The 25188-nt window shown below is 45.9% G+C and overlaps 1 protein-coding gene across 2 annotated transcripts in view; it reads left to right on the top strand.

The window, feature by feature from the left end:
* TGFA (transforming growth factor alpha) overlaps positions 1-24711 on the top strand; it is a 97955-nt gene extending 73244 nt beyond the window's left edge. The window contains exons 3-6 of one of the 2 annotated variants that reach the window (XM_090281490.1): positions 5723-5843; positions 18433-18582; positions 22259-22368; positions 24287-24711. In XM_090281490.1, coding sequence (XP_090137616.1) covers positions 5723-5843; positions 18433-18582; positions 22259-22368; positions 24287-24294 — 389 coding nt within the window. In that variant the 3' untranslated portion in view covers positions 24295-24711. Of the gene's footprint in view, positions 1-5722; positions 5844-18432; positions 18583-22258; positions 22386-24286 lie in introns of those variants that run through there. The other variant, XM_090281489.1, reaches the window with a different exon arrangement.
* Positions 24712-25188: the final 477 nt, after the last annotated feature.

The following is a 25188-nucleotide window of genomic DNA, read 5'->3' as shown; positions in this document are numbered from 1 at the left end:
TTATAAAACTTCTCAGTGTTCTTATTGTCACCCACCCCCTATACACACACACACCCCAAGAGGCCCGGGACCAGGGACCCTGCTCATCAGTTTCTGTCTGGAGAGATTCCTGTGTTCCACACCATTGATTTCTCTAAGTTCTGGCTTAGCACTTCTGCCACCCTGTGTTAGCACCTTGTACCAGCCTTTTCTTCACATGCTGGCTAAGTGTGGAGTTTTGTGCATTGTCTCATGTGAGCTTGGAGTTCCATCCCTGTAAAATGGGCCACTGGTGGCCTGAAACAAGCCTTCCCTGTCCCAGAACTGAGGCTAGAACCATATGTAACTAGGCTGGCCGTGTGGTACACTGGCCACCGTGGCACCTGGGAGCATCAGAGTAGATGTCAGCTGTGTACACTCCCCAAGTGCCACCGGGGGCTGCTTGTTGCCTCCCATCTTCATTTAATTAATCAACTGCCTATTCTCCTAGACATTCCAGAAGTATTTGTTGGCTTGGCCATTGTATTGTTTAAGAGAGAAAATATTTAGTCCCAGGTCAAAATCCTTGGCTAAAAGTTCCTATTAAAAAGCTAAGCATTGTTATTAAATTGTCAGAAAGTAGCCAGGCTATTTGAGGAAGTAATGAAATGGCTATAAATGATGTGAGCTTTCTAACGGGTGACCGTATTCACAATGTCTGATATCTGGAGAAGAGCATGAGGAGCCATGGCCTCAGCTGGCTCCCATCCACCAGCCCAGCAGAAAGTCCAATTGGGGTTACTTTAAAAGGGGGGGTGATTGTACTTGGTGGTGCGGATGCCATTCTCTGGGGAACAAGGCCGTCAGATGGAGCCATTCAGACAGCTGCCTTCCCAGCCCTTCTGAACTAGAGAGACCCCTCCTGTGAATTGAATCTGTGGTTTCTGTGCCCCTAGATTGCTATTCTAGACCCTCTTCCCATGAGTGAAGCTGGGCTCTAGGCCCTATTAGTGGGTCCGTGGTCTCCAGGTAAAGCTTCCCTGGACCACAGTGGTGTCTACAAGATTCACGCCAAGTTAACATGTTGGAGGGACCACAGCGGTGTCTACAAGATGCGCGCCAAGTTAATATGTTGGAGAGACCTCTCGTAAATTTCAGAGCAACAGGACCTGAGCAGCTTTGAAACTCCAGCCGCCGATGTGCTTCATATGAAGTCCGCTCTGAAACCCAGAACATCTGATTTTCCCATCAGCCCTGAGTGCTCATCAGACTCCATGCCTGGAGGAGACAAGGGCAGGGTCCAGAGCCTTGGGGAACAGGCCAGCCCTCTGCCCTCTGTCTGGGCTCTATGGGGGCCTCTTTGAAGTTTCTCAGTTGACCTTCACAGCCTTCCTTTTCTAAGGGGATTTTTTTTTTTTCCTTTTAAGTATCTAGGCCTTTCCTTGCTTCACTTGAAATTTCTTGAGTTATTAGAAAGAAGAGAAAGAAAAATTAAGAGGAAGAGAGGGAAAGAGTAGAGGAAGGTAGAGGAAATGAGGGGCGGGGGAGGACAGAGAGGCTGAGAGACTCATTCTCTGGGAAGATGCTGGGAATTTGGGGATTTCGTTGTAAAGGTCATTTTTACCTAAGTTACTGAGCAAATCCTCCACCTGTTGTGATCACCTACCCTGCCTGGATTTGTGAGATGCTATAAGGATGGCACCTGGCACTCATAAAGTGGTAACCCTTCTTCTCCCCTCCCCATCCTTCCCCAGACTCCCTTTCCTCCTGAACTTGGTGAAGCTTCTGGGAACATCAGCAGGGGTGGTTTTGTCTGCCTGGCTAAGGGCAGACAAGCCCCCTGCCCTCCTTGTCTATGGCTGGCTCACCCTGAGGTAGCACAGTCAGAGCAGGTGGCCAGTATGTGGCTCACCCTTGAAATTGTTGTTGGTCTCCTCCTCCCTGTCCACTTTTCATGTGCAAATCCATCCCCCAAAGCTGCAGAATGTGCTATTGGAAACAGGACCCACCCCTTACATTACACACATTGAACTTCTTGGGGTTAGAGACCAGGGCTGCACCCTTTGCAGTCTTGAACTAAGTGCTCACTTTTGAGATATTTGTGGTCATATTAGGGTTGGGAAACAGAAGTAACAGAGTAGAAACAGTTAAGTTTACATGAGTGCATGCACGGTGTACTTACATAGTTCTACATGGTGGATTAGAGATGAATTTTATTCTCTAAGATGTTTTTTATTTCGCATTGTCATTTACAAAAGGCATTCTACAGTGATATGTCACTTTTGTCATCAGGAAGAAAAATTTTAAAATAAAGTCTTTTAGTAATCTTGATAATTGCATAGCATCAAGCTCTCTTGGTCTCTCCTCAGCGCCTCTGGTTGTATCAGAAAGATGAGATTGTAGAGGAGCAGGAGTTCCGTCCTTAACCTGGTCTCTGACTGCAGAGAGCAAAATCAGTACCCTTCAGCTGTCATGGCTGTGACTATAGTGTGGAGTTTCCTCAGCCACTGGGCTCTGGCTTCTTAGTGAGCTGTGTGAAGGACAGAGACTGTTTCCATCGGCAGGTGCTTCTGCATTGTCTTTGGGAAAATGTGAAGAAAGCCATCCTCCATATAGCACATGAAATCCTCTTCAGAAGCAGCCGCAGAAGAGGAGCTGCTCTCTGACTTGAGCAAAGCTGAGCCTACCTGCAAGTGCAAAATCGGTGCATTTCTATCTAATGGACTGTGCACATCCTTGCTCAGACTGCTAGGGGACAGAGAGCTGGCCGCACCACTCAGCTTCGACACCTGCATGTGACTTTCCTGATGCTTATCTTTGAATATAAACTGATCATTGACTTCTCTGTTCTTTTCAACTCACTACCTTTATTTTCCTTTGCCCAGATATCTCTATTCCTTTCTCACTACTTATTTCTGTCCCTCTCTTTCTTCCTTTCTCCCCACTCCCTTCCTCTCCTCCCCTTCTTTTCTCTTTATCTCTCTCTCCTTCTCTATATATCTCTGGGTCTCTCTCCCTCCTTCCTTTTTTTCCTTCCTGTGTGTGTCTCTTCTCCCTCCCTCTCCATCTTTCTCTCTCTCTCTCTCTCTCTCTCTCTCTCTCTCTCTCTCTCTCTCTCTCTCACACACACACACACACACACACACACATACACAAATCTTTTCCATTTGTGTCCTCTTTTTATGGTACTATTTTTATAAAGCCTCCTAAAGTCATTTATGAGAGGAGACAAAATATCTAAAAATACATGAGACACGGTGACATTGCGTCTACTCCTCATCAGTTTTGGAGAGTAGCACTCCCAAAAGACAGATCCTGAGTTTTTCTTTCAGTATTTCTATTGAAGCAGATTTCTAGCTTTAGTATCACACAGGAGTTTGGATTTCTGATAGATAATCACCTCCAAAAAAGATCCCTTTTGGGACCCCTGACATATTCTGTCTGTAACAGACCTTTTGTCTCTACCCTTTTTTGTTGTTGGTTTTTCTTTTATTCCTGTGTAATACAAGCCTGTGTCTCAAACATTAATGAATTTCCTGGAGGGCAAACGGTACTGTATATGAAATCTATCTCAAATCTGACTTTTAAAAAATCATCTAGAGAGCATATCACACAGATTCCTGGGCCCCACCCCAAAGATCCTAATTCAGAAGGTCTGGCGTGGGGCCATAAACTTGGCTTCCTAACAAGCTCCTGGGATGTGAAGCTGCTGGTCCACGGGCCACACATTAAAGAGCCCAGCTCTGAGCCCTGAAAAGGGACTCCCTCTGGCCACTTGGAGGTAGTTGTCTAAATGGCCATTTGTATCAAAGGCCTTTCCAAGCTCTAAATCAAATCAGATCCACTAGTGTCTAGCCCCTTCATCTTGCCATGTTTGCTCCTTGACAAGGTTAGTGAGAACAGAGGAGCCAGTTTTGTGAATCAAAGCAGAACCTTCCAGTGTCTGCTGTCAGCAAGTGACCACCCAGGCCTGGGACTTGGAGCCAAAACAGTTGGGCAGCCAAGGCAGTCGGACCCCATGTCCTGGAAACTGCTGCCAGACAGGGACATACTGCAGCCAGGAGGAGCAAGGCTGGCGGCAGCCTGGGTGGACATTTCCATCTGACTTTGGGCTTCCTGTTTGCCATCACATGTGAAAGTAGCTATCATTAAGGGCTAATGGGGGCACTTAGACTTTTAGTCTCACTATGCCAAATTTATGGAGGGAGGGGGAGATTATGTACTACAGTATAGTGGTCTTATAACATTTGGGACTTCATTAGCATTGGATTATCAGTGCTGGTAACAGCAACACTAACAGTTGAGTGATATGTAGCAGGCAATTTTTTGAGTACAGTACTGATCAAGCTTTGCCTCATTCAGCCTTGGAGCCACCCGTGAGGGAGGAGGATTCCTCATCCTGTAGAAGCCCAAGCAGGCTAGAAAAATTCAATTACTTCCTCCAGGGGGCAGAGGCAGGATTCAAACCCATGTTTCTGCCTCCCAAAGCCCATGCTCATAACCACCAAGTTCTCTCTTGCCTTCTACATCAAGGATTCTTTTGTATTGTTAGCCTTTGTTTTTTCCACTGAGATTATGAGATTTCCAAAATTATGACACTTCTAGAAGTGATTCATGAATAGAAAGGCAGGAGCATGAGTTTAATATTCATTGGTGGTTTAGAACCCCAAAATCTGAGATGGTCTGCCTTTCCTCAAAGAGCAAAAGCTCCAAGAATATCTTTCCCAAAAAAATTAGTGGGAAAGACACTTCCCAAAACCCAAAACAGAAGCACGAGAGGACCTTTTGAAAGAAGCAACAGAAACTATATCTTCCATGCAATCTTGAAATAGCTACCAACTGTGTCTCAAGTGTTATTTGGATAAAATAAGGCTATTGGAGTTTAATTAAATAAATCCAATGCAATTCCCTTTGGGCTGGTCCACAGGTCTCTGCGTGTGTTTTCCCCTACAGTGCTCCTGGCTGGCTATTTTGATTCCTGTCTAAAAGCCAAGAAAGGAAAACCCTGAGAGATCTGGCAATGCCCGTAGCTCTTGAGAGTTATGGGTGTCAGGGCCGTAAGTAGGACTGGTCTCTGCCCCCTGACTCTGTTCTCTTTCTCTCACCAAAGCTTTCCCATTACTGTCCGTGCTGCTCCCAGTTGGACTTCTGTGCCCTAAGTCATCTTCATGGCCTCAACATGCCCACCGCCCCAGAGAAGCCCTGCTACCATCTTCATGCATAGCCTTCCCAGACTTCTTTATGTTTGTTTCAGTAGAATCATACCATACAGATCATCTTGGAAATGCACCTAATATTCAGTAATATATCATGAACATCTTTTTACATCATTAATGCAAAAGCATCAATTTAATGGTTACGTAGTACTCTTCTGGTTTCTTGCATTTCGAACAGATTTTTACGAAGACTATCTTTTAAAAAAATTGTCACTGTCACTTTGCAAAAAAGTAAAATTAAGTTGCTTTGGGATAGTAGGCTTTAAATAGTAAAACAGCTCTAGTATCTCTGACTCACAAAATCTTGTGGAGAGGTTGTTTTGTTTTCTACGAAGGTAAATAAATAAATAAAGCCCTGCTGGAAAGCACACAATGTAGGAGTCGCTAGTCCCGGGCTGGCCAGTGGGAAGTGAGTGCGAGCTGTGGAGGGGGTGCCGGCAAGGACAGAAGTCCCAACCACTGGGGCTCTGCTCCTCCTGGCCAGCAGGGGCCAGCGGGCACACCTTCCTGGACTGTGGGGCTGAGCCAAGTGTCTTTTCTCTCCTCAGCAAACCCACCCGTGGCCGCAGCTGTGGTGTCTTATTTTAATGACTGCCCGGATTCCCACAGTCAGTTCTGCTTCCATGGCACCTGCAGGTTTTTGGTGCAGGAGGACAAGCCGGCATGTGTGTGAGTACCCCGTGGTGTCCTGGGCTTCCGGGCAGAGGCAGCCCAGCAGCCCCCGAGGCTCCTGGAGCCTAACATGTTGGAGGATCAAAACCCAGCTGGTGAAAAATCCAGCCCAGAGCCACTGAGGCAGAATCCCCGGGGGCCTGGAGCCTGGAGATCTGCATTTTAACACGCATCTCAGAAAACTACTGGGTTCAGCAAAGTCTGAAAATTCCTGGATTCAAGTTTAATTCGCTACTTAGAATTTCTAGAGGACAAGGCATTGAGTTGGATCCTTAGAGTAGCCAGAATCTCTAAGATGAAGTCTCTGCCCTGGAGCATCTTTACCTGCAACTAATAAATAAGTAGAAGTGTATGCCTAGAAATAAAGATGCCAACCAAGGCACAGTGGTTTCCACACCATGCTGACCGTAAGCCCCCTGCAGCGGCTTCTTAAAGTGTACCTGAGTCCCACCCCCAAATCAGAATCTATAGGAATGGGAGCCAGGAGTCACATTAGTTAAGAGTCACCAGCCATGGCCAGCCAGACTAGGGAAGAAAGGCCCTTGAGGAAAGCTTCCCAGAGCAGCTGTTGGGGTCTGGTGGTGGGGAGATCAGAGAGGTTACTCCAGGCCTGAGTGTCAGGGACCTGTTGTTATAGGTCAGTGAGGCCACAGCAGGAAGGAGACAAGATTGAAGACCAAGGGGAGGCCAGAGCCTGTTGGAAGTGAGCTTTTGTTCTCTAGGCAGTGGGAGCCATGTCAGTTTTGGAAAGGGATGTTTTAAGAAAATTAATGTGTCCACATTAGAAAACTATTAGGTAGCCCTAGACTCAACATTGGCACTATTGACATTTGGGGCTGGATAATCCTTTGTCATAAGGGTCAGCCTGAGCATTGAAGGACGTTAGCAGCATCCATCACCTCTACCTACCAGATGCCAGTAGCACCACCACCCCACAGTCATGACAATTGAAAGTGTCTCCAGATATTGCCAAATCTGGGGAGATGCAAAATCACTCACTGGCCCCATTAAGAACCACCGATCTATATGAAGTTGCCATTTTATAGGTCAAAAGTTGTTGAAAGTCAGCAATATCATGGGGTCCAACCCAATAGTACCAGTAAATAATACTAAGTGTTAATAAAAGCTAACAGTCATTGAGCTTTTGCTCATGCCAGTCACTATTCCAAGCACAACCCATGTGTTAACTTATGGAATCTTCCTAATGGTCCTATGAGGTAGGCACAGAGGGGCTGGGCCCAGATTATATACCAAAGTTTACATTCAAACCCAGGCTGACTCCTAGAGCTGAGTCCATTACCATGATGCTTAAGAATACCAATTGCATTAGCGCAAGAGAAATTGGGGACCAGGAGAGCTTGTGGTAGCAGGTGGTGGTGTGCCGGGCTTCCTTCTTCCTGAGGTGTGGCTGTGTGAGCTTGAAGAGGCCCCTTGGGGTGCCTCTGAGCCTCATCTGGAGAGGAACACTGTCCACCTTCCTCCTGGAGGAAGGACTGTGTGGCGCCTCCCAGGTCATGTCTACAGAGCTAAGAGCCTTTCCCACCCCATAAATACAAAGCACAATGACAGTAATAGTCACAGTCATTATTCATTATTATCATTCTTATTAGAAGACACATAGGGGCCCCTGGGGGAGTGATGGGGTTGTTTTTGTTAGCAGCTCAAGGTCATTGTGGAAAAATACTGGCCCTGGAGGAAGTGTTGCCTCTTGGCCCAGATATCAGGAAAGCTCCCCTTACAGCAGGCAGAAGGCATCTCCCCTCCAGTAGCGTCCAATGCTGGGACCTCAGGAGGCTGCCCCTGTCTGTGCATTGAGAGGATCCTCTTTGGAGAGGGATGGCAAATCTTTGCTGAGTTCTGATAAACTGTGTCCAAAGCTCAGTTTTTTCTCCTCAGGTGCATTCCACCAGGTCAGGGGCTGGCGTAAACTCTGAGAAGCCTCCAGCATGGGTCAGCCGATGAGCCAAAGCAATAACCTTACCTGTGGCCAAGACCTCCATTGCTGGTGGAAGTCTTCTCTTGTTCTCAGTCTGGATCCCAAGCCTTGCTCTTGACTTAGGAAGATACTTGTCCATCACATTTACACGTTGTTACATTTTGATCATCGGGATGACTGACTGGCTGTATCTCCTCCATTCAGGTTATAAATATTACTATATAGTAACTTCTCAATAAAAGCCATAGCTAGAGCCAGGCATGGCCCCCAGCAGTCCTGGCTCCTGGAGTCCCTACAGCTCCCCTGTCAAACAGGGAGTCTTGCCCTTATTGTATAAATGAAAAAACTTAAGCCAGCTCAGGGGAGTTAAACCACTTGTCCAGAGTCCCAGAGCTAATAAGTGGTAGAGCTGGGATTCAGGTCCCATCAATTCCAGCTCCCAAACCCATGTTTTCAGCCACTGCCTCAGCCTCACAAAGTTCACCTGAAATCACTAAGCTCTTTGGATTTCTGGGAAAGGTGCTGTCTCCTTCCCCCTGCAGGTAAACCTTCTGCCAGAGAAAGGTCAGGGTCATGTCCAAGCTGGTTGCCCTGACCACAGACTCTTAAGGAGTCCTTCCTGTGGGCCCAGGGTGGACTCTGTGTAAACAGCCAAGACAGTTTTGCAGTTTGGAAAAGCTGACTTTCTGTGTGTGGGGGGCGGGGGGGGGTGTTGTGTATGTGTGCACGTGTGCACACGTGTAAGGTAGGGCGGGAGGGCAGAGCACAGCCCTACAAGCAATGACCACCTTTTTACCTCAGTTTCCCCACTGGATCGTGGTAGCATTCAGCCCACAGAGATGTTTTATGTGGTGATAAATGGCAATCCATGTTGTTCTTTGGTGGTTTTAATTAGTTGTCAGCATTTTGGAAGTCAGGTTTCACATCTCCATGCAGAGGCCCAGCTTCTCCAAATACAGGTTCTCCGGGTCTCCAGTCTCCACTTTTGAGCGACACAAGCTTGTAAGGTCAGTGAGGACAGGACCACACCTTATACCTGTTGTATTTGCAGTACCTAGAAGAATGTTCTAATTAACTAATTCCCACTAGACCAGAAACTCAGTTCATAGAGAGAAAGCAGAACATTCCGTCTGTGATCTGAAGACCCGCCCCAGCTTTGGGGAATTGACGCACACATTCTGGTCTATAAAACTGACATGCCTTGAAGTAAGGCCTTGTCTGCCATGGCCTTAGAAAGAAAATCCACAGTGTTCCAAGATTATAGTCTCAACAGAGGGAGTTCTTTCTAAAATACTGTCATCCTGAAGAACAATAGTCTTTAGGTTTCCAGAGAACCTCAAATGAAACCTCACACTAAAATATGAGGTCAAGGAAAAAAGCTAAAACAAATAACTAGTCAGAGATAGCCAAAGGTAGTGAAAACTCTCCTTAAACGTGTATGCTTCAGATGTATCCTAGATTGTATTTTACATCTCCCTTTAATAAAACCCTGCTGGTACCCAACTACATCAGGAAACAAATGGAAAAAGAATTTCCCAAGACAGTAAAGCCATAGAACACAAGCTTAGTACTCACACACCATATTTTACCTGAGGCAGTTTCCACACTCTTGGTCTGCTGCCTGCAGAAGCCTTCAAACAAAGGAAAGCAGTAGAAGGAAGCCACCCAGGCGACAAGTTTTAAGGGTTCCAGCGTTGGCAGCCAGTGGCAACTAGTTTGACGTTTTGATAGTTCGAAGTTTCTCACCTGTTCAAAACACTCCACTCCTCCTTGACTGAATTCCCTGACTTAGTGTTCTCACAGCAAAGTGTGAAAACAAAGTACTGTCTGCCAAGAAAAACATTCCATATGGCCCTGGCCATAGCACGTTCCGGTGGGATCGAACAGAGTCAAACACCCAGGGAGACGTGACTACCCTGTGTGGCCAGGAGCACACCTCCTAAGAGATCCGGGTTGAGAGGTTTTCTTGTGGGTGCTTGAACCACTTTATGTAGATCAACTCTCACCTCAACAACCAGCAGGTCGTGGGAACTGGGGGTTAGGCAGTTATGGCATCCCTGTCATCCCCATGTCTGGAGAAAGTGTATGTCCTCATTCTCTTTCTGTCCACCCCACCAGAAGCAGATACTGAGGGTCACACACCAGGCAGGATAGCACAACCATTAAAGGCACAGCTCAGAATGTCAGACAGACCTGAGTCACTTCTACAAATGACTTAGCTCCATTAAGCCTCAGTTTCCTTTCCTCTAAAATGAAGACACTAGTGCTTCATAGGATTGTGATGAGGACCCAGTGACCACAGTTCCTGTAGAGCTGGTGCTATTCAAGACAACAGACACAGACAAGACAGGCGAGACTATTTATATTAATTCATTTAATTAAAATTTTTGTTTCTCAGTCTCACTAGCCACATTTCAAGTACTCAGTACCTCTGGGTGGCTAGAGGCTACCGTATTTGACAACATAACTAGAGACTGTTCCCATCATCACAGAAATTTCTATTAGACAGCACTGGAGAACATCCAAGCTCAGTTCCCAGCAGAGCATAAGAGCAGTTGGTATCAGGACCATCTCCACTGTCATCAAGTCATTGTTACCATCACTGTAGCTGAATGACATTGAAAGATTCTGCTGAAAGGAACAGTGAAAGTCAGGAAGACTGTAGAACCCAGGGCTGTCCCATGAGGCCCGTGGATCAGAGCTGCAAAGGAAGCCTTTACTACATCCAGCCCACTCCTCCCCAAGCCCCAGGAGAAGAGAGGCTATAGGACTTGGCAAAACTAGTTCTTAAGAGGCCAAGAATGGGTAAGCCCAATGCAGATGTCCTTGGACTCAGGGGCTTCACTCCCACCTGAGCCCTGTAGATTTTCTCCACACTAAGGGCAAGTTGGTATGAACATAATTCTGAAACCAAAGTCCTTGACCCTTGGTCAACTTGGTCCTTGGCCCCCATATTAAAGACTTCATCTTGGGACCTTTGCCAAAAGACTTGGCTAAAAATCAGAGCATTAACCTCCTGCCAGAGAGCACATCATAGTGTATGAAGACAAGGTCTCTCAAGAGCCTTAACAATGCTCCCATCCTTTATTTACATCCTTTTTTAGCACTTAGACATCCCTTCCTTTGTGCCAACCACGTCACAAGGTATTAGCTCATTTAGTGCTCATAACAAGTCTATGAGGTAAGTAATCTGATTATCACATTTTAAAGTTGCAGAATTGATGGCACAGAGTGATTAAGTAATTTGCTCAAGGTCACAAAAGCATTAAGTGTAAAATGGGATTTGAACCCAGAATAATTTGGCTCCAAAGTCTGTACCATGTTGTACCAACCTGGGGGACCCTATCCTGAGGAAATACTATCAAATGCAAACAGAGATGTGTACATAGAGATAACCACCTGGCTTTCTGTATGGCCTCTAAATTGGATCAATCTAAATGGTAAGGGTTCAGTGAAGCACCCTGTGTACATAAATTACTATACAATCATTTGGAAGGACTTTTGCAGAGTTTCAAATAACATAAGCAAATGGTGAAGAGATGCTAAATGAGAAACTGATACAAAAGTATAAAAAAATCCTAATTATGTCAAAAACTACATAGAAATAGTCTGGAAGGAAACATGTTAATTGAACTGCCATTTGAGGAGGTGGGATGTACAACAATGTGGCCTGTCTTATTTTTCTTTCTGCTTTATTATAATTTATGTACTTTACAGTTTGCTTAGAAAGATTCCTTTTCTAGTTGGGGAAATTTTTCCTTAAAAAAAAATTTAACAGCACAGCTCTACATGGATTATCGTATTTTTTTAAAATTTGGAAAGGGCTCTGGCTGCTGTGGCTCAGTGGATTGAGCATCGGCCTGCGAGCCAAGTGTCGCTGGTTCGATTCCCAGTCAGGGCACATGACTAGGTTGCACGTCAGGTCCTCAGTTGGGGGCGCAAGTGAGAGGCAACCACACAGTGGGGGAAAAAAAAATTTGAAAAGAGTGCTCACTGTGAACCACATGCAGAACAGACTTAAAGAGGAAACTGAGCAACTTGATAGGACTGGAAGACCCTAAAGCCCTCAACAGAGGGGAATGAAAGGCACATCATTTACTTCTTCTCATTAAAACAGAGAGAACTGCCACAAAGTTTGCTCCTGAGAAAAACACCTAAATAACCTCCAGACTTAATCAGTAACATCAGAGAAGGAAAACTCTGACTCCAAAAAACCTCCGCTGCCTTGCGGCATACCTCTTCAGGGGAAAGGCTAAGGGAGTAAACCCCGACAGAAAATCCGGAGCCGGAGTCCCTAAGGCGGTTTGACGTTGTAGTCAACACCGGCAACTCCTGCGGCGCACCTGAAGCCAAGCTGTATTGACTCCGTCTTTCCCTTGGACCCTTCAGCTGCGAAGAGAGGGGGGGTCTGCTGCATGGGCAACAGCAGACCCTCCATATCACCCTGCCCAGGCTCTGTAGCTTCAGCTTCACTGGAGAGGACACTCCAGCGTCATCGCAAGATGTCGATTCAACACGGGAGGAGACAGATACCGTGTCACTCCCGAGTCGGACTGCACAGCCATTCTCGGCGGTGCAGATAGACTCTTAAGAAGCTACACCATCGTCTCTCGAGACGGACGGCTGCCGACGATAATCAGTAACAAAAATGAAAAGGCCTCAGGCCCGCCCCTGGCTGGAGCACATTCCCTTTCATCTCCAACCACAATCTCCTTTTGCAGCTCAGACAACCCCCTTACCCTCCTGTGCTACACGTTCTTTTTTGTGCACTTCCCTTTTGGCTCTTATTTTGGGGAAAACAGCCTGAATGTGACTCCAGAGCCTCCTTTTCAGCATTATGAAGACAAAACAGCATTCCAGAACCTTGTGTCTGGCAAAACCCACTCAAGACAGATGAAATTGAATGGTCAAATTATATTTTTAAAAAGCTCAGTCTTACATATTTCCCATTCCCCTTTGTGATAGGTAAAATAACTCCTATTTGGCTCAGATTCTTGTCTTAAACAGGGATGCAATGTCTCCTGTTTCTCCTGCACTTGATATGAGGGGCTCATTTTATAGCCACCACCCTGGGTAAATGCCTAGAGAGAGGAGGGGAAGGAGAGAAAGGAAGGAAGAGAAGTGGCAGGCTTTGAATTGTTGGTCCTTGACTCTGTGTACTTCAGTAATAATTCTCCCTCAGTGGTTCTTAGGCCTGACTGCACATTAGAATCACCTGGGTGCACAGAGCAATGGGATGATCATCTCCTGGGGTGTGACCTTGTTCCTGGCATTTTCCAGAGCTTCCTAGGTGATTCCAATGTACAGCCAGGTGGGAACAAGTGCCTCCCTGAGGTAAAGGAGAGGACAGCAGCTGAGTCAAGTGTCATTCATTCGTGATCAGGTGCAGTGAGTCTTCCCTTCCCTGTGTAATTTGTACCTAAAATAATCAGCTTAATTAAGTCTAATATTAGTAGAATCTTGGGATGTTTTTAAAAAGTATCCAAAAAAAAAAAAAAGTCACCAAACCTTTTCTTTTCCCCCATCATAACAAGCAACTGGGAAGCATTCCTATTATTAGAAATGATTGGGGAGGAGAAAGGACCTCCCACCCCATGACCAGAAAGTCAAAATTATTGTTCTTAACTTTGGCTACCCAGTAGAATCATCTGGGAACTTTAAAAATAGTACCGCTCGGGCCTTATTCCCATAGATTCTGATTTAGTTGGTTTGGGGTGTGGCCTGGACATCAGTATTTTTTTTTTTTTAACCTTTCCAGAAAATTCCAATGAGCTGTGAAAGCTGATATCACTGGTAAAACCTTCATGGTGGCTGTCAACTGTGCCTTCATCAGAATTACCTTTGGCCTTTTCTTTAAAATATCCAGACCCCATTTTCAGAGTGATTTTGATCTGAGAGGACCTGGGGGAAGGCCAAGCATCTGGACCACAGGCTATTCTGCATCTGGGCTGCTTGGGGCTAAGATCTGCTATTCTCGGAGCTGCCCTAGGCCATGACCTAGAGTCTCACCTATTAGGCAGTATCCCAGGTGCCTCCTGTGCCTCACTGGGAAAATTTTTATTCAGAAGCCTTTGAGCTCCCTAGCTCAGTGAAACTGAGATTTGAGTACAATAGACCATTGAACAACCCCCACCCTCCCACAGGCCAAAAACTACGTTTTAACTTTTGATTCCCCCAAAACTGAGTTATCCCTGCGAATCCTCAGAGGATTAATTTCAGGACACCCTATAAAAATCTGCAGATGCTCAAGTTCCCTATATAAATACCAAATATCAATGCATATAGTTGGCCCTACACATCAGCAGACTCCCAGCCGGGATCACAAACAATACAGGTTTTTATTGAAAAAAATCCACATTTAAATGAACCCTCATAGTTCAAAACTCTGATGTTCAAGGATCAGCTGTATTTGCAGCTGTGACACTAAGGTGATGGGCAATCTCCTTGGTGTTACGACTTTCCTCATGGGCTAGGGACCATTGCCGGGGTGGTTTTGAAGCAGGCAGGGCTGGTTGTGAAGGACCCACAATATGGTAGGAAGAACATGGAAAGTCAGCAAAATGTGACCCAGCCCAGGACATATCTTTCTCCAGGGCATCTGGGGTATCTTTGCAACTTGCCACACTTGATGGAGCAGTCAGCAGCTTATCTGTCTTTTTGCTCTGATATTTGTGAGTTTGTCATTAAATCACTGTCCCAGAGGATCATCCAAACTAATTTGCATTACCCCAGAAAGGTAGCTTTCATGATTGACAGTATGAGTTTTTAAACCTCTAAAAGCTCCCATTTCCTAATTTACAAAACAAGGTAAATACAGCCCTGGCTTCATAGGCTCTGTTATCGTTGGGATTAAAAGAGGTATTTCACATAGGAGTTTAGCATACTTCCTAGATAAATGGTGTGTGCTGTAATTAGCACCTGGCTGCCACTCTTTTATTTAAATAGGATTTCTTAGGTTTGTTAATTTATAGGGTCTTCAGACCTTATGGTTGGGGAGATGTTAGAATCAGGCCTGCAGGTTAAGGTAGGAACATTTCAAGCTACATGAAATTGCCTCAGGGGTGCTCATTCACCTATAACTTGGACCTTTCACAAATATTTATGCTAATCCTCATCACACTGCCTTTGTCTAGGAGGAAGTTGTCTACAGAGAAGGCTCATTGACTTGGCTGCTACTACTGGTTAGAAATTTAACAATTCACCCCAAAACCCAGGCTCCCAGCCCATTCTGTTAAGTGGTTCACCAGCTTTTGTAGAGTGAGGTCTTTCCCAGGGGAGCCTGCAGGGAGGCTGGTGGAAGGACAATCAGAGGTCTGAGTAGTCCTGAGGGCATACAGAGAAGGAGCAGTTAGGGAGATCCAAGGAGAGCAATAGGAAAAAGGAATGGGTGGGTGACATGGTCTGTAAATCACCTCTTTTTGGAGAATGTAGTCCTTGAGATGGAGCCTGAGGCAGAGAAGGTAACAGGAGCTGAGATGGGTAAGTGGGAGGGTAGTCATTCAGTCATTAGACAGGTGTATCCTGATTGTCTATGTGCTGGACATGAGTTTATTTGACACTGGGCCAGAGAGGAGGGAGAGACAACTTGGGTGAGCTAAAATCTTGGTGATGGGAATAAAGTAGAGCATAGATTGGGGCCCTGCAGAGATGGGTGTCAGATACCAAATAAAGGAAGCCCAAAACTCAGGTGGGAGCCAGCTGGGTGTAGGGTGGAAACTCAGAGATGGGCCAGAGAAGGGACCCTTTCCAGGGTTCTCTTTTAATAATGACAGCTTAGATTTGTGCATCGCCTACACCTGTAGATTATCGCCTCTCAGCCTCTAATCCAGGCTGCTGTCAGCTTTCCCCTGGTGGTAATGGGCCAGTGCCTTTCTTTGCTTCACAACCTGTAGGGTGAGCTATTTCTTGACTTTTGCCTTCACATAATTGTAATTAATACCAAACAAAAACAAAAGAAAAAGAAAAATAGGCCTCTGTCCCATTGCCCCTCAGTCTTCTCCCTACCAGCCCAAGTCTATGAGAGCCAGAGTTCTTATTCAGAATTCTGTGGTCCAGATTTTTTTTCAAGATGTCTTCTTGCTAGAGATGCCCCCTCTTCCACTTTGTTTTTTTCTCTTCTGTCCATGGTCTGCTCTCTCTTCCTTGAGTCTGTAGAAAACCCTGTGTGGCATTTTTCATCCCAGTTGGCCCTCCTCAGTTTCCCTACTTACCAAACAATGAAAACTTTTTGTACCCTTGTTAAACCTATAACCTCAAGTCTTCTGCTCTTATCATGATTGGAGGCTAAGCCAAAAGCTAGGTTTGATCAAGAGCTTAATCTGTGGCATTCTCATCCCAACCCCTGTTTAATCTGCACAAGGACCAGCCTGGTGAGTGAGGGAGAGCCCAGAGTATGAATTTCTCTCTCTTCCGTAGCAGAGTGGGCACAGCCCAATGACTTGACTTCCCTGTGCAATGATTAAATGAGAAAAGATATGTTAAATGTAAGGTGACCCTTAACAGAAAAGCAAGTGCCTGAATTCAAACTGAAAAAAAAAAAAAACCTTTATATAAGATATGTAACAACTGGGATTTGGGATAGAGGGCCAGTGAAAGACTCCCATTAAGCAGTGTTAAAGATAGAATCTTGCCCTGGCTGGTGTGGCTCAGTGGATTGAGTACTGGCCTGAGAATTAAAGGATTACGTGTCTGATTCCCAGTCAAGACACATGCCTGGGTTGTGGGCCAGGTCCCCAGTTGGGGGTGCATGAGAGACAACCACACTTTAATGTTTCTCTCCCTCTCTTTCTCTATCCCTTCCCCTCTCTAAAAATAAATAACTAAAAAAAAATATTTTTTTAAAGACAGAAGCTTATATGCTCTGGCATCCCAGGTTGTAGCCTTAAGGAGCAATTTTTGCCACATCTAATGTTTGCCATAAATTTTAACCCCCATAGAATACCTATTCCTTTAACATTAAAATGATGAAATTTTGTTAACATTGAGCAAAACCTTTGCTTCAGGAAAATATACTATACAGCAAGTCCTCACTTAATGTCATTGATAAGCTCTGAGATTTGACATGAAATCAACTTTACAATAGGCTAATTGGTATAAATAGGACTTAAGTTCATTAAGTGTGGTGATTGTTGAGAGGAGGGGGTATAGGGGACTAAATGGTAATGGGAAAAAATACAATAAAGATTAAATTTTTAAAGAGTTAAGTTCATTAACATTATAATGAACTGCTATAATGAAACAGGGTTACAATGAAACAACATTGTAACGAAACTGAGGGTATTCATTATTCAAGGGCCTGGTTCCAGGTCTCCTGGTCCTGGGTCATGGAGGAGCCCAGGTTCAGGGAGGTCATGGTCATGAATGGAACGCTCCTGGGGCTGGCACTGGCATAGTTGCAGGCACACCAGAACCCTTCACCTCCTTTCATTTTTCTTTGTTCCTCCAATGTCTTTTAAACAAAAGTGAAGGTCAAAGGCTAACTACTTCATCAAACGGTAGACTCTTAAAAAAAAAAAAAAAAAGTTTAGCTATCATGGCCATGTTTGAGGGGAAAAACAAAACAAAACCTCAAAACCAGTGTGTGATGTTTGGGGCAAGGCTGCTCCTAGGGGAAGTCCCCTGTGGGAAGGCAGGTTCCCTACCTGGAAAGGCAGTGGCTGGTAATCAAACATTTTCATCACAATTTGAAAGTCACCTCAAACAAAGGTACCAGTGTATAAGCTACATATCTTCTATTGAAAAGAATCATATGCTTGGAGCGCTGGAAAACGGCCATCACTTCCTTATGACTAGAACATGTCCTAAGGAATCACGTGAGAGCCACTGGTGGCTGACCCAGAATTGGGGTGGACACCAGAGGGGAGGGAGAGATGGAAGAAGCAGCATTAGCCTTTAGCACATAGGAGGAGGCTGTTACTAAAATGATGGATGCCAAAGAGCCTCTGAATGGTAGCAATACCAGTAATCATAGCAGCTTGTGTTGATATTGCCCTTTAAAGGCTACACACAGCTCAGGAACATGACTCCTTTTGTGCCCTTGCTAATCCTCAGTGGAGAAAGGCCAGGTGTTGCTGGAAATGAGGGCCAGGGTTCACAGATCAGTGGCTTCTCAAGTCCTACCATTACTAGTTAATGATGCTGGCCCCAACCTCAGTACATGTGCCATGTGCCGGGCCACCAGTTTAATGCTTACAGAACTAATTAAACTTGAAGAAGATAAGCAAACCACAGTCTGTGTCTCCAGCTGGTTTAGTGTGCTTTCTTGAGCTCATCCTAAGAAATTCTGAACACACACATTTGGTTTAAAAATAACCTGAAATTTTTATGAACTGTCAAAATGAACTCAATGTCATAAATACATTTGCTGCCTTCTTCATTCCCACAAGAGCTGGCATGGTGACAATAATAATAAAGTGCTTCACCAGCACCTTTCATCCTCACTTGATAAAACTGATGCCTTACCCTTCATTCTACAAGCAAGAGGTGCCTGAGCAGGGATGTGGGAGTGACTTTACTGACACCTGGGGTGGGGGGTAGGTCTCTTTGGGTTTTTCCTAGAGCTTTGGGTCACTGCAGCCCAGCCTTCCCTGGGGAGTTGGGGGAACAACACCTTCTGCCAGGAGATTGTGCTGATGTCCCTTTCTTTCCCAGCTGCCATTCTGGCTATATCGGAGCACGCTGTGAGCACGCAGACCTCCTGGCCGTGGTGGCCGCCAGCCAGAAGAAGCAGGCCATCACCGCCTTAGTGGTGGTCTCCATCGTGGCCTTGGCTGGCCTCATCATCACGTGTGTGCTGATACAGTGAGTATTTGCTGCCCCCAAAGCTGAGTCTCCTGCCCTCCTGCCCTTCTAGGAACATCTGCAGCACGCCCAGGTAACAGGGCCACCTCAGCAGTTGATTGCTGTAATGTCTAATTGGTGTCAGCTCAGCCAAACTGAACTTATGTGACAGCCAAACGAGCACACATCCTGGGAGGGTCCCAGCAGTGGGTCTGTGCACTGCTGGAAGCCATGTAGACCAAAGGTGATCTTTCTCTCCCCATTGTTGGGTTTCGAGCCTTCAACTAGTTCATGATGGGAATGTCCAAGTACTCCAGAGCGAACTGGAAACAGCTGCCAGCCTCATTAGGGCAGAAGCTCTTTGCAAACTGTAAAGCCACACAAAGGCCACTTACTGTTATAACAGGTTAATGACAGCCCTCCTTCTTTTTCACTTCTCTGCCCAACTCATCCTGCAAAGCTCAGTTTCTGCCTTGCATCTTCCACAAAGCCCTCCAGAGCCCAGACCATTAGGGAGACTGTTTTCAGATGTTTCTTATCCTTGTTTGCTTGCCTGTATCTTTCAACAGGACTGCTCTGCAAAGGGAGAAATTCTAGGGATGCATTCCAGCATCTGCCCAGATGTATTCCATGAAAACATTGGGAGATATCTCAGTCACAAAACAAGCCCTCAGAGAATTTATATCTAGTTGGATATGCACAAGAAATTCACAGAACAGCCAAGGGCTGCTGGTACCTTAGTATAGACTAACTCATGCCGGGGAGACAGCAAGTGGATGGGGTCATTCCGGAACGGGCTGGAGTAAACAGCTGTGTGTTAATGCAGGAAGCCAGACTTGAGCCCTCTGAGGCTGCCTAGGATTTTGGAGAGATGAATAAGTGTCTCTGCCCTGTTTGTTTATTGGTTTGTTGGTATTGAGACATCTAAAACACACGCTCCTGCTGAGTGAAATAAGTCAGACGGAGAAAGACAAATGCCATATGCTTTTACATATATGGGGAATCTAAAACAAAAAACAAGCAAACAAAACAAAAACAGACTCATAGATACAGAGAACATCTGATGGTTGCCAGATGGAGGTGGGTGGGTTGGGGAATGGGTAAAAAAGGGGAAGGGATTAAGAAGTACAAATTGGTAGGTACAAAGTAACCATACGCATGTAAAGTATAACACAGGGAATATAGTCAATAATATTGTAATATCTATTGTATTGTGTCAGAAGGGTACTAGATTTATTGGAGAGGTCACTTCGTAAGTTATATAAATGTCTAATCACTATGTTGAAAAACAAAACTTATACTATATGATTCCATTGTTATAAAACTGTAGACAAACCAAATTGGTCTCTGGTGATGGAAAGTAGATCGATATGCTTGGGGAAAGTGGGATGGGGTGGGAGAGAAGGAGAAGTAGGGATGATTACAAAGGAATCCTGGGGCTCTGGGGGGTGATGGATATGTTCATCATCTTAAGTGTGGTGATGGTTGCATATGGGTATACATATATCAAAACTTATCAGATTGTACACGTTAGTATGTGCAGTTTATTATATGTCAATTATATCTTGGTAAAAGAACTAAAATTTTTTAAAAATTTAATAAAAATAAAGCACAGTCTTCTGGTTCTGGCAATGAATGGAGTGGCCTTCAGAGCCCCAGCTTGTTGACAGTAGCCACAATCTGCTCACATCCTTCTCCTGGAACAGGCCAGCATTAAGTTGTGAGAGATGAGTCTGAACTGGGCTGGCCTTTCCCTCCTCTCCAAGCACTGTCTGTGCCATTCCCATGTGTCTTGGGCAAACATGTTTGCAGGTAGAAAACAAGCAGCCCTGGTTCCAGCTGGGGCAGAGCTCAGGTTCTGCCACTCATGAAAACCCTCCCTTAGGGAACAGCAGCAACTACTGGCCTAATGGACCACTGGCCTTGATTTTCATGGCTGGCTAGCTGCCTGTGCTCACACATCACTTCCATAGTCCTGTTGCTATGGCCAGGAGGGTCCTAGAGCCTTAGAATAATAACTGAGTGTGCAAACGGCCTCTCTAGAGGGATTTAAAGCTCATTTTCACCACTTTTTCAGAGACAAGAACAAACCAGGAAATCTGGACAGCCTCTCTCATTCCCAGGAAGGCAGCCAGTCCCACCTCTCCTCTGTCCTTTGCCAGCCCATCTTTGCCAGATACCAAGTTCAGAATCTCTGAGCCAGAGACTGACTCTTATGCCCATCAGGCTGCTCATTGCCTGGGCAGGGGGCCCTCCTGAGTTGCAGAATTGTTTGGGACTAGCTCATCCCATACCAGAGAAATCAAGAGGCTTTGATCTCACTGCCCTTGGGATGCTCCTGGCTGGGACATGATGGGAGCAAGTCTACCTGGCTAGCTGATAGCAAGACAGCAAACACTGATGGATCTGGAATCAAGGCCTTCGGCATGGGATGAACCGGGACTGTGCAACTCAGGAGGAACCCTTGCCCGGCAGACTGCTCTGGCCACCGTGCCAGAAGCAAGGTGGGCAGAAATGTGGCAGGGCTCCTTCTCAGCTCTGCTGCCCAAAGATTCAGGGGCCCCAGTAACCTTCCCAGGGCTGGCATAGGGATCGTGAATTGCCACCAGGCACCAAGAGGGAAAGAAGCACAGCAACAAGCTTGTTTCTTCATCTGTTCTCGGGTTCATGTCAGCCAGGAGATCCCCACAGCCCCAGCCAGCAGATGCATAGATTATACATACATTAAATGTAAAAGAAGTGAAAATGAAGTCTTCCATCATAGCCCATGGGAAATAGCCATCAGTGTCTCTGGGTAATGAATGACTTAGTGCTTTCTTTTCTGGCCTTCTTTTGAGTTCTCTAGTTCTTTTTTCATACTAACTCTGCCCATAGAGGGAGCCAAGAATGGTCATAGCCTTAATACTTCAGGACTGTGGGTAACACAGCTTCACCAGGAAGTTGGGTTTGCCACAAATAGAGGACGTTAGTCCTCAGAGAAGGATTCAAAGCCACCGAGATCCGTGACTCATTCTCTCGTTCTTTCCATGGGTCATTTCAGCCCATCCACGGTCCCTTCCTTGATGATGGCAATACCCTGCCAGCCCGAAGTGGCTGCTTTGTCCCAGTCCTGACAGCAGTTCTGAGGCTACCACTACACTTACAGAATTACGCATCTGCGCTCTATGGAGCAGCCAGCTGGGTGGGTTACCAGGCCCCTCTGAGAACCGGGAAAGCTGCAGCCAGGTTGCCCTGAGCAGAGCTGCACAGACAGAGCTGGTACTTTGGGGTGGCTAATGGGTGCTCTTGTTATTGGCCAGCATCTGCCCTAAAGACCACCACCCAGCCAGGCCTGCAGTCCCCCTCTGTGTCTGTCCCTCTAGAGCAACGGTTCTTGACCTGTGGGTCGCGACTCCCTTGGGGGTCGCATGACCCTTTCACAGAGGTCACCTAAGACCATTGGAAAACACATATATAATTACATATTGTTTTTGTGATTAATCACTATGCTTTAGTTATGGTTGGGGGTCACTACAACATGAGGAACTGTATTAAAGGGTCATGGCATTAGAAAGGTTGAGAACCACTACTCTAGAGGGTCCCACAGGAGGCTGATTGAAAGCCCAGAACTGCCCAGCAGGCCCCTCGGGCAGACAGTGCACCAGCTGGGCGCTCCTGTCAGGCTCCTGCCTCGACCATGTTCTCTGTGTCTTTGCAGCTGCTGCCAGGTCCGAAAACACTGTGAGTGGTGCCGGGCCCTCATCTGCCGGCACGAGAAGCCCAGTGCCCTCCTGAAAGGAAGGACCGCCTGCTGCCACTCAGAAACAGGTATGGGGCTGCATTGACAAAGGGGCCTTTTTACCTTGGGAGACACTATTAGATGGAGAAAATGACCACCTTTTCTCCAGATTAGAGCAGAAGTTCTTGGATGTTGAAGCAGGAGAAAAGGGAAAAAGAGGGCAATATTTATCTACCAAGTTAAGTTTAATTTATTCTAAGGTGTGTTTTACTCAAAAGGGAGCTCTTTTATCCTTACAGGTGACTTTTAACAAGCTACACAACCTCTCTGAGCATCAGTTTTCTTAATAAAAAGATGTTGTGTAAATTGAATAAGTACTGACATAAAGTATCTAGTATAGTGTATTGCCAGCTGTAGATATGCAACAGGTATTTGTTTTCTTTCCCTTGAAAAACCACCCATCTGTGAAGTGAGGGATTTGGCCTACAGAAGGTTCCTAAGGATTCCTTAAACTTTAAGATCCTATGGCCATCATTAAGTTTTCCATTGTTTTGTGAATGTTTTTCAACATCCAGGAAACAAATTAGACCTCTAGATGTGAGACCAAACACACACTCAGGAGCCCACATCTGAGCATCACTAGTTTGGGGCTCGCCAATCTGCCCCTTTATCCAGACAAGCGCTGAGAAATCTCACATCAGCAGTTTTTCTGGAATGCTATTTAGACCAATAGAGCTCATCATTAAATTTCCTTTTCAGGAAGTAATGGGTCAGGAGGCAATTATGCCGGGCTGATCCACCCCAAGGTGTCCTCTAGTAAACAGTTGACATTCTGGAAGCTGAAGGTTGCATACAGAGTGTAGGAAGAAAAGCAAATGGGAAGTTGGAACACTTATGTTTTGTTAAACCTCATGGTATCTGACCTGGAGGGAACTTAAGGCCCAGGAGCACTATTCATTGGTTCATTTCAAGAATCACAGTAATTGTGCATGGGCAGGTCTTTGGACTTGGAAGGATGCTAATCCATTAATCCTCAAAAAAAGCCTCAAGGAAGAGGAGGATTTGTGGGTGATGCAGGTAAACTGAATCTTCCAAAGGCCTGCTTGGGTCCCACCATGAGTCCATTGGGGAGCTAGGGTGAGAACCAAGGCCCCTGAAGGCCTCACTCACATCTCTCTTCTGCTACCTCTGGGACCATCCATTGAACTAGTGGCAGTAAATTTTTTTTGTCTTTTAGCACCAAGAGAAAAAAATCACTTAAATCTTTTAAGAAAATTTATAGTAGATTTTGTACCAGTTGTCTGCACCTCAGCAGAGTCACCCAAGGTAGAGTAAGTTTCTTCTTAATGTTACTTCTCCTCTACCCACATTTGAGAAGACTTTAGCCTTGAACATGGAGGTGGGTCTGGCCTTCCAGAGAAAGCCTCTGGGGCTGAAGCCCCTGTCCTTGTCCCTGAGATGATGCATACCTCCCCACCAGCAGAGGGCTGATGGGAGGGACCAAGGTAGGAAGTTGTCCAGGCTGACTAAGGAGCTGCTGGGAATGGGGTCCATGCTGCCTCACCACTACAGCCACAGAAGATGCCCTCAGGGCCCCACCCATTGAGAAACAAATGGGTCTATTCTTATATGGCCTTTGGGGAAGCCATTCTACCACCAGGACCCTAGACCAGCTCATGAGCTGCCAACTAAACCACTCTTCATGGGGGAACTGGCCACAGGCTGGGTCAACACCTCCGGTTGAACCGAGGCCGCAGAGCCGAGTGCATCCCCCATTCTCTCCTGCCACAACTCATTTCACTTTTGGTCAGCCTTTTCTTTGGCACTGAAAGCACAGTTTCAGAAGCTTCTGCCCCTGAAGTTGAACCAGCAAAACTTGGGCTTTGGGTCTGACTGCCCGAGAGAACTTGGTGACATCTCCAAGTTTCCATCTCAAGCCTGTTTTGCCAGCATGGCTGGGGTCTGGCTCACAGAGCTTAACCTGTTTTCCTGGTTTTCCTTCCTCAGTGGTCTGAAGAGCCCAGAGGAGGAGTTCGGCCAGATGGACTGTGGCAGCGCTGTTGAAGAAAGAACTTCTTTAGGATGGCCCAGCAAGGGATGCCCGGGACGTGCCTGCAGACCTTCCTATTCTGCCTGCAACCACCTGCGCAGCCTTTTGTCTTTTGTGGGCCTTCCTTGAAAACTCTCTCAAGAACTCTGTCTGCTTGGGATTATTTGGTGCGACCTAGAAAAGAAATCAGTGGATCCCCACTTAAAGACTGGTTAAAACAGAACTGCAGGGGTGGACTTCCTGTTTACGCATATAAGGAGTGTGCATCAGTCAGCGTCTGGGTCCAGGCATAATTGTCTTCTTCCATTCACAGATGCCAGGCTGTTTCTTTTTAATGGGCCCACAACAGCATGCAGCTTGCTCAACACTGGAGATTCCTATAGTTGTTACAGTTTTTTCTCATCCACTTATGGGGAATAAGGTGGAGAAAGGGTAACTGTTTGTTGTTACATGAGGATGCCGACTTTAAGAAGAGCTGTGTCTGTCTTCTGTCTACGAGATCCTCAACCAGCCCGTCTTCCACAGACATGTAGTGTTGAGGACCTTCCCGAGTCATCACCACCCTTGGACATGATTTCTTATTTATTAGCTGGATGATGGTTTTATTTTTAATCTCTTAAGCCAATGTAAAAAGCATAAAACTCTTTTAGACTTCTACATTAATGATGGATGTGTTGCTGGCTGCAAAGTTATACAGTACTTATTAAAAATGTCTATCCTCTTTGGGACACTCACAAGGTACAGGGATGGAAGCAGAAGTTGAGCTGCTGATAGAAGCAAAGATTGGGGTTCAGACGTGCCATTTAAGACACAAAGCAAGAAAATGCCCCAGAATACATTCTGTTGGAAAAGTTAACCA

This window comes from Furipterus horrens, unplaced genomic scaffold, assembly GCF_987537825.1.
Source record: "Furipterus horrens unplaced genomic scaffold, mFurHor1.1.pri manual_scaffold_6, whole genome shotgun sequence".
Taxonomy (NCBI): domain Eukaryota; kingdom Metazoa; phylum Chordata; class Mammalia; order Chiroptera; family Furipteridae; genus Furipterus; species Furipterus horrens.
This window is presented reverse-complemented; position numbering and strand designations above follow the sequence as displayed.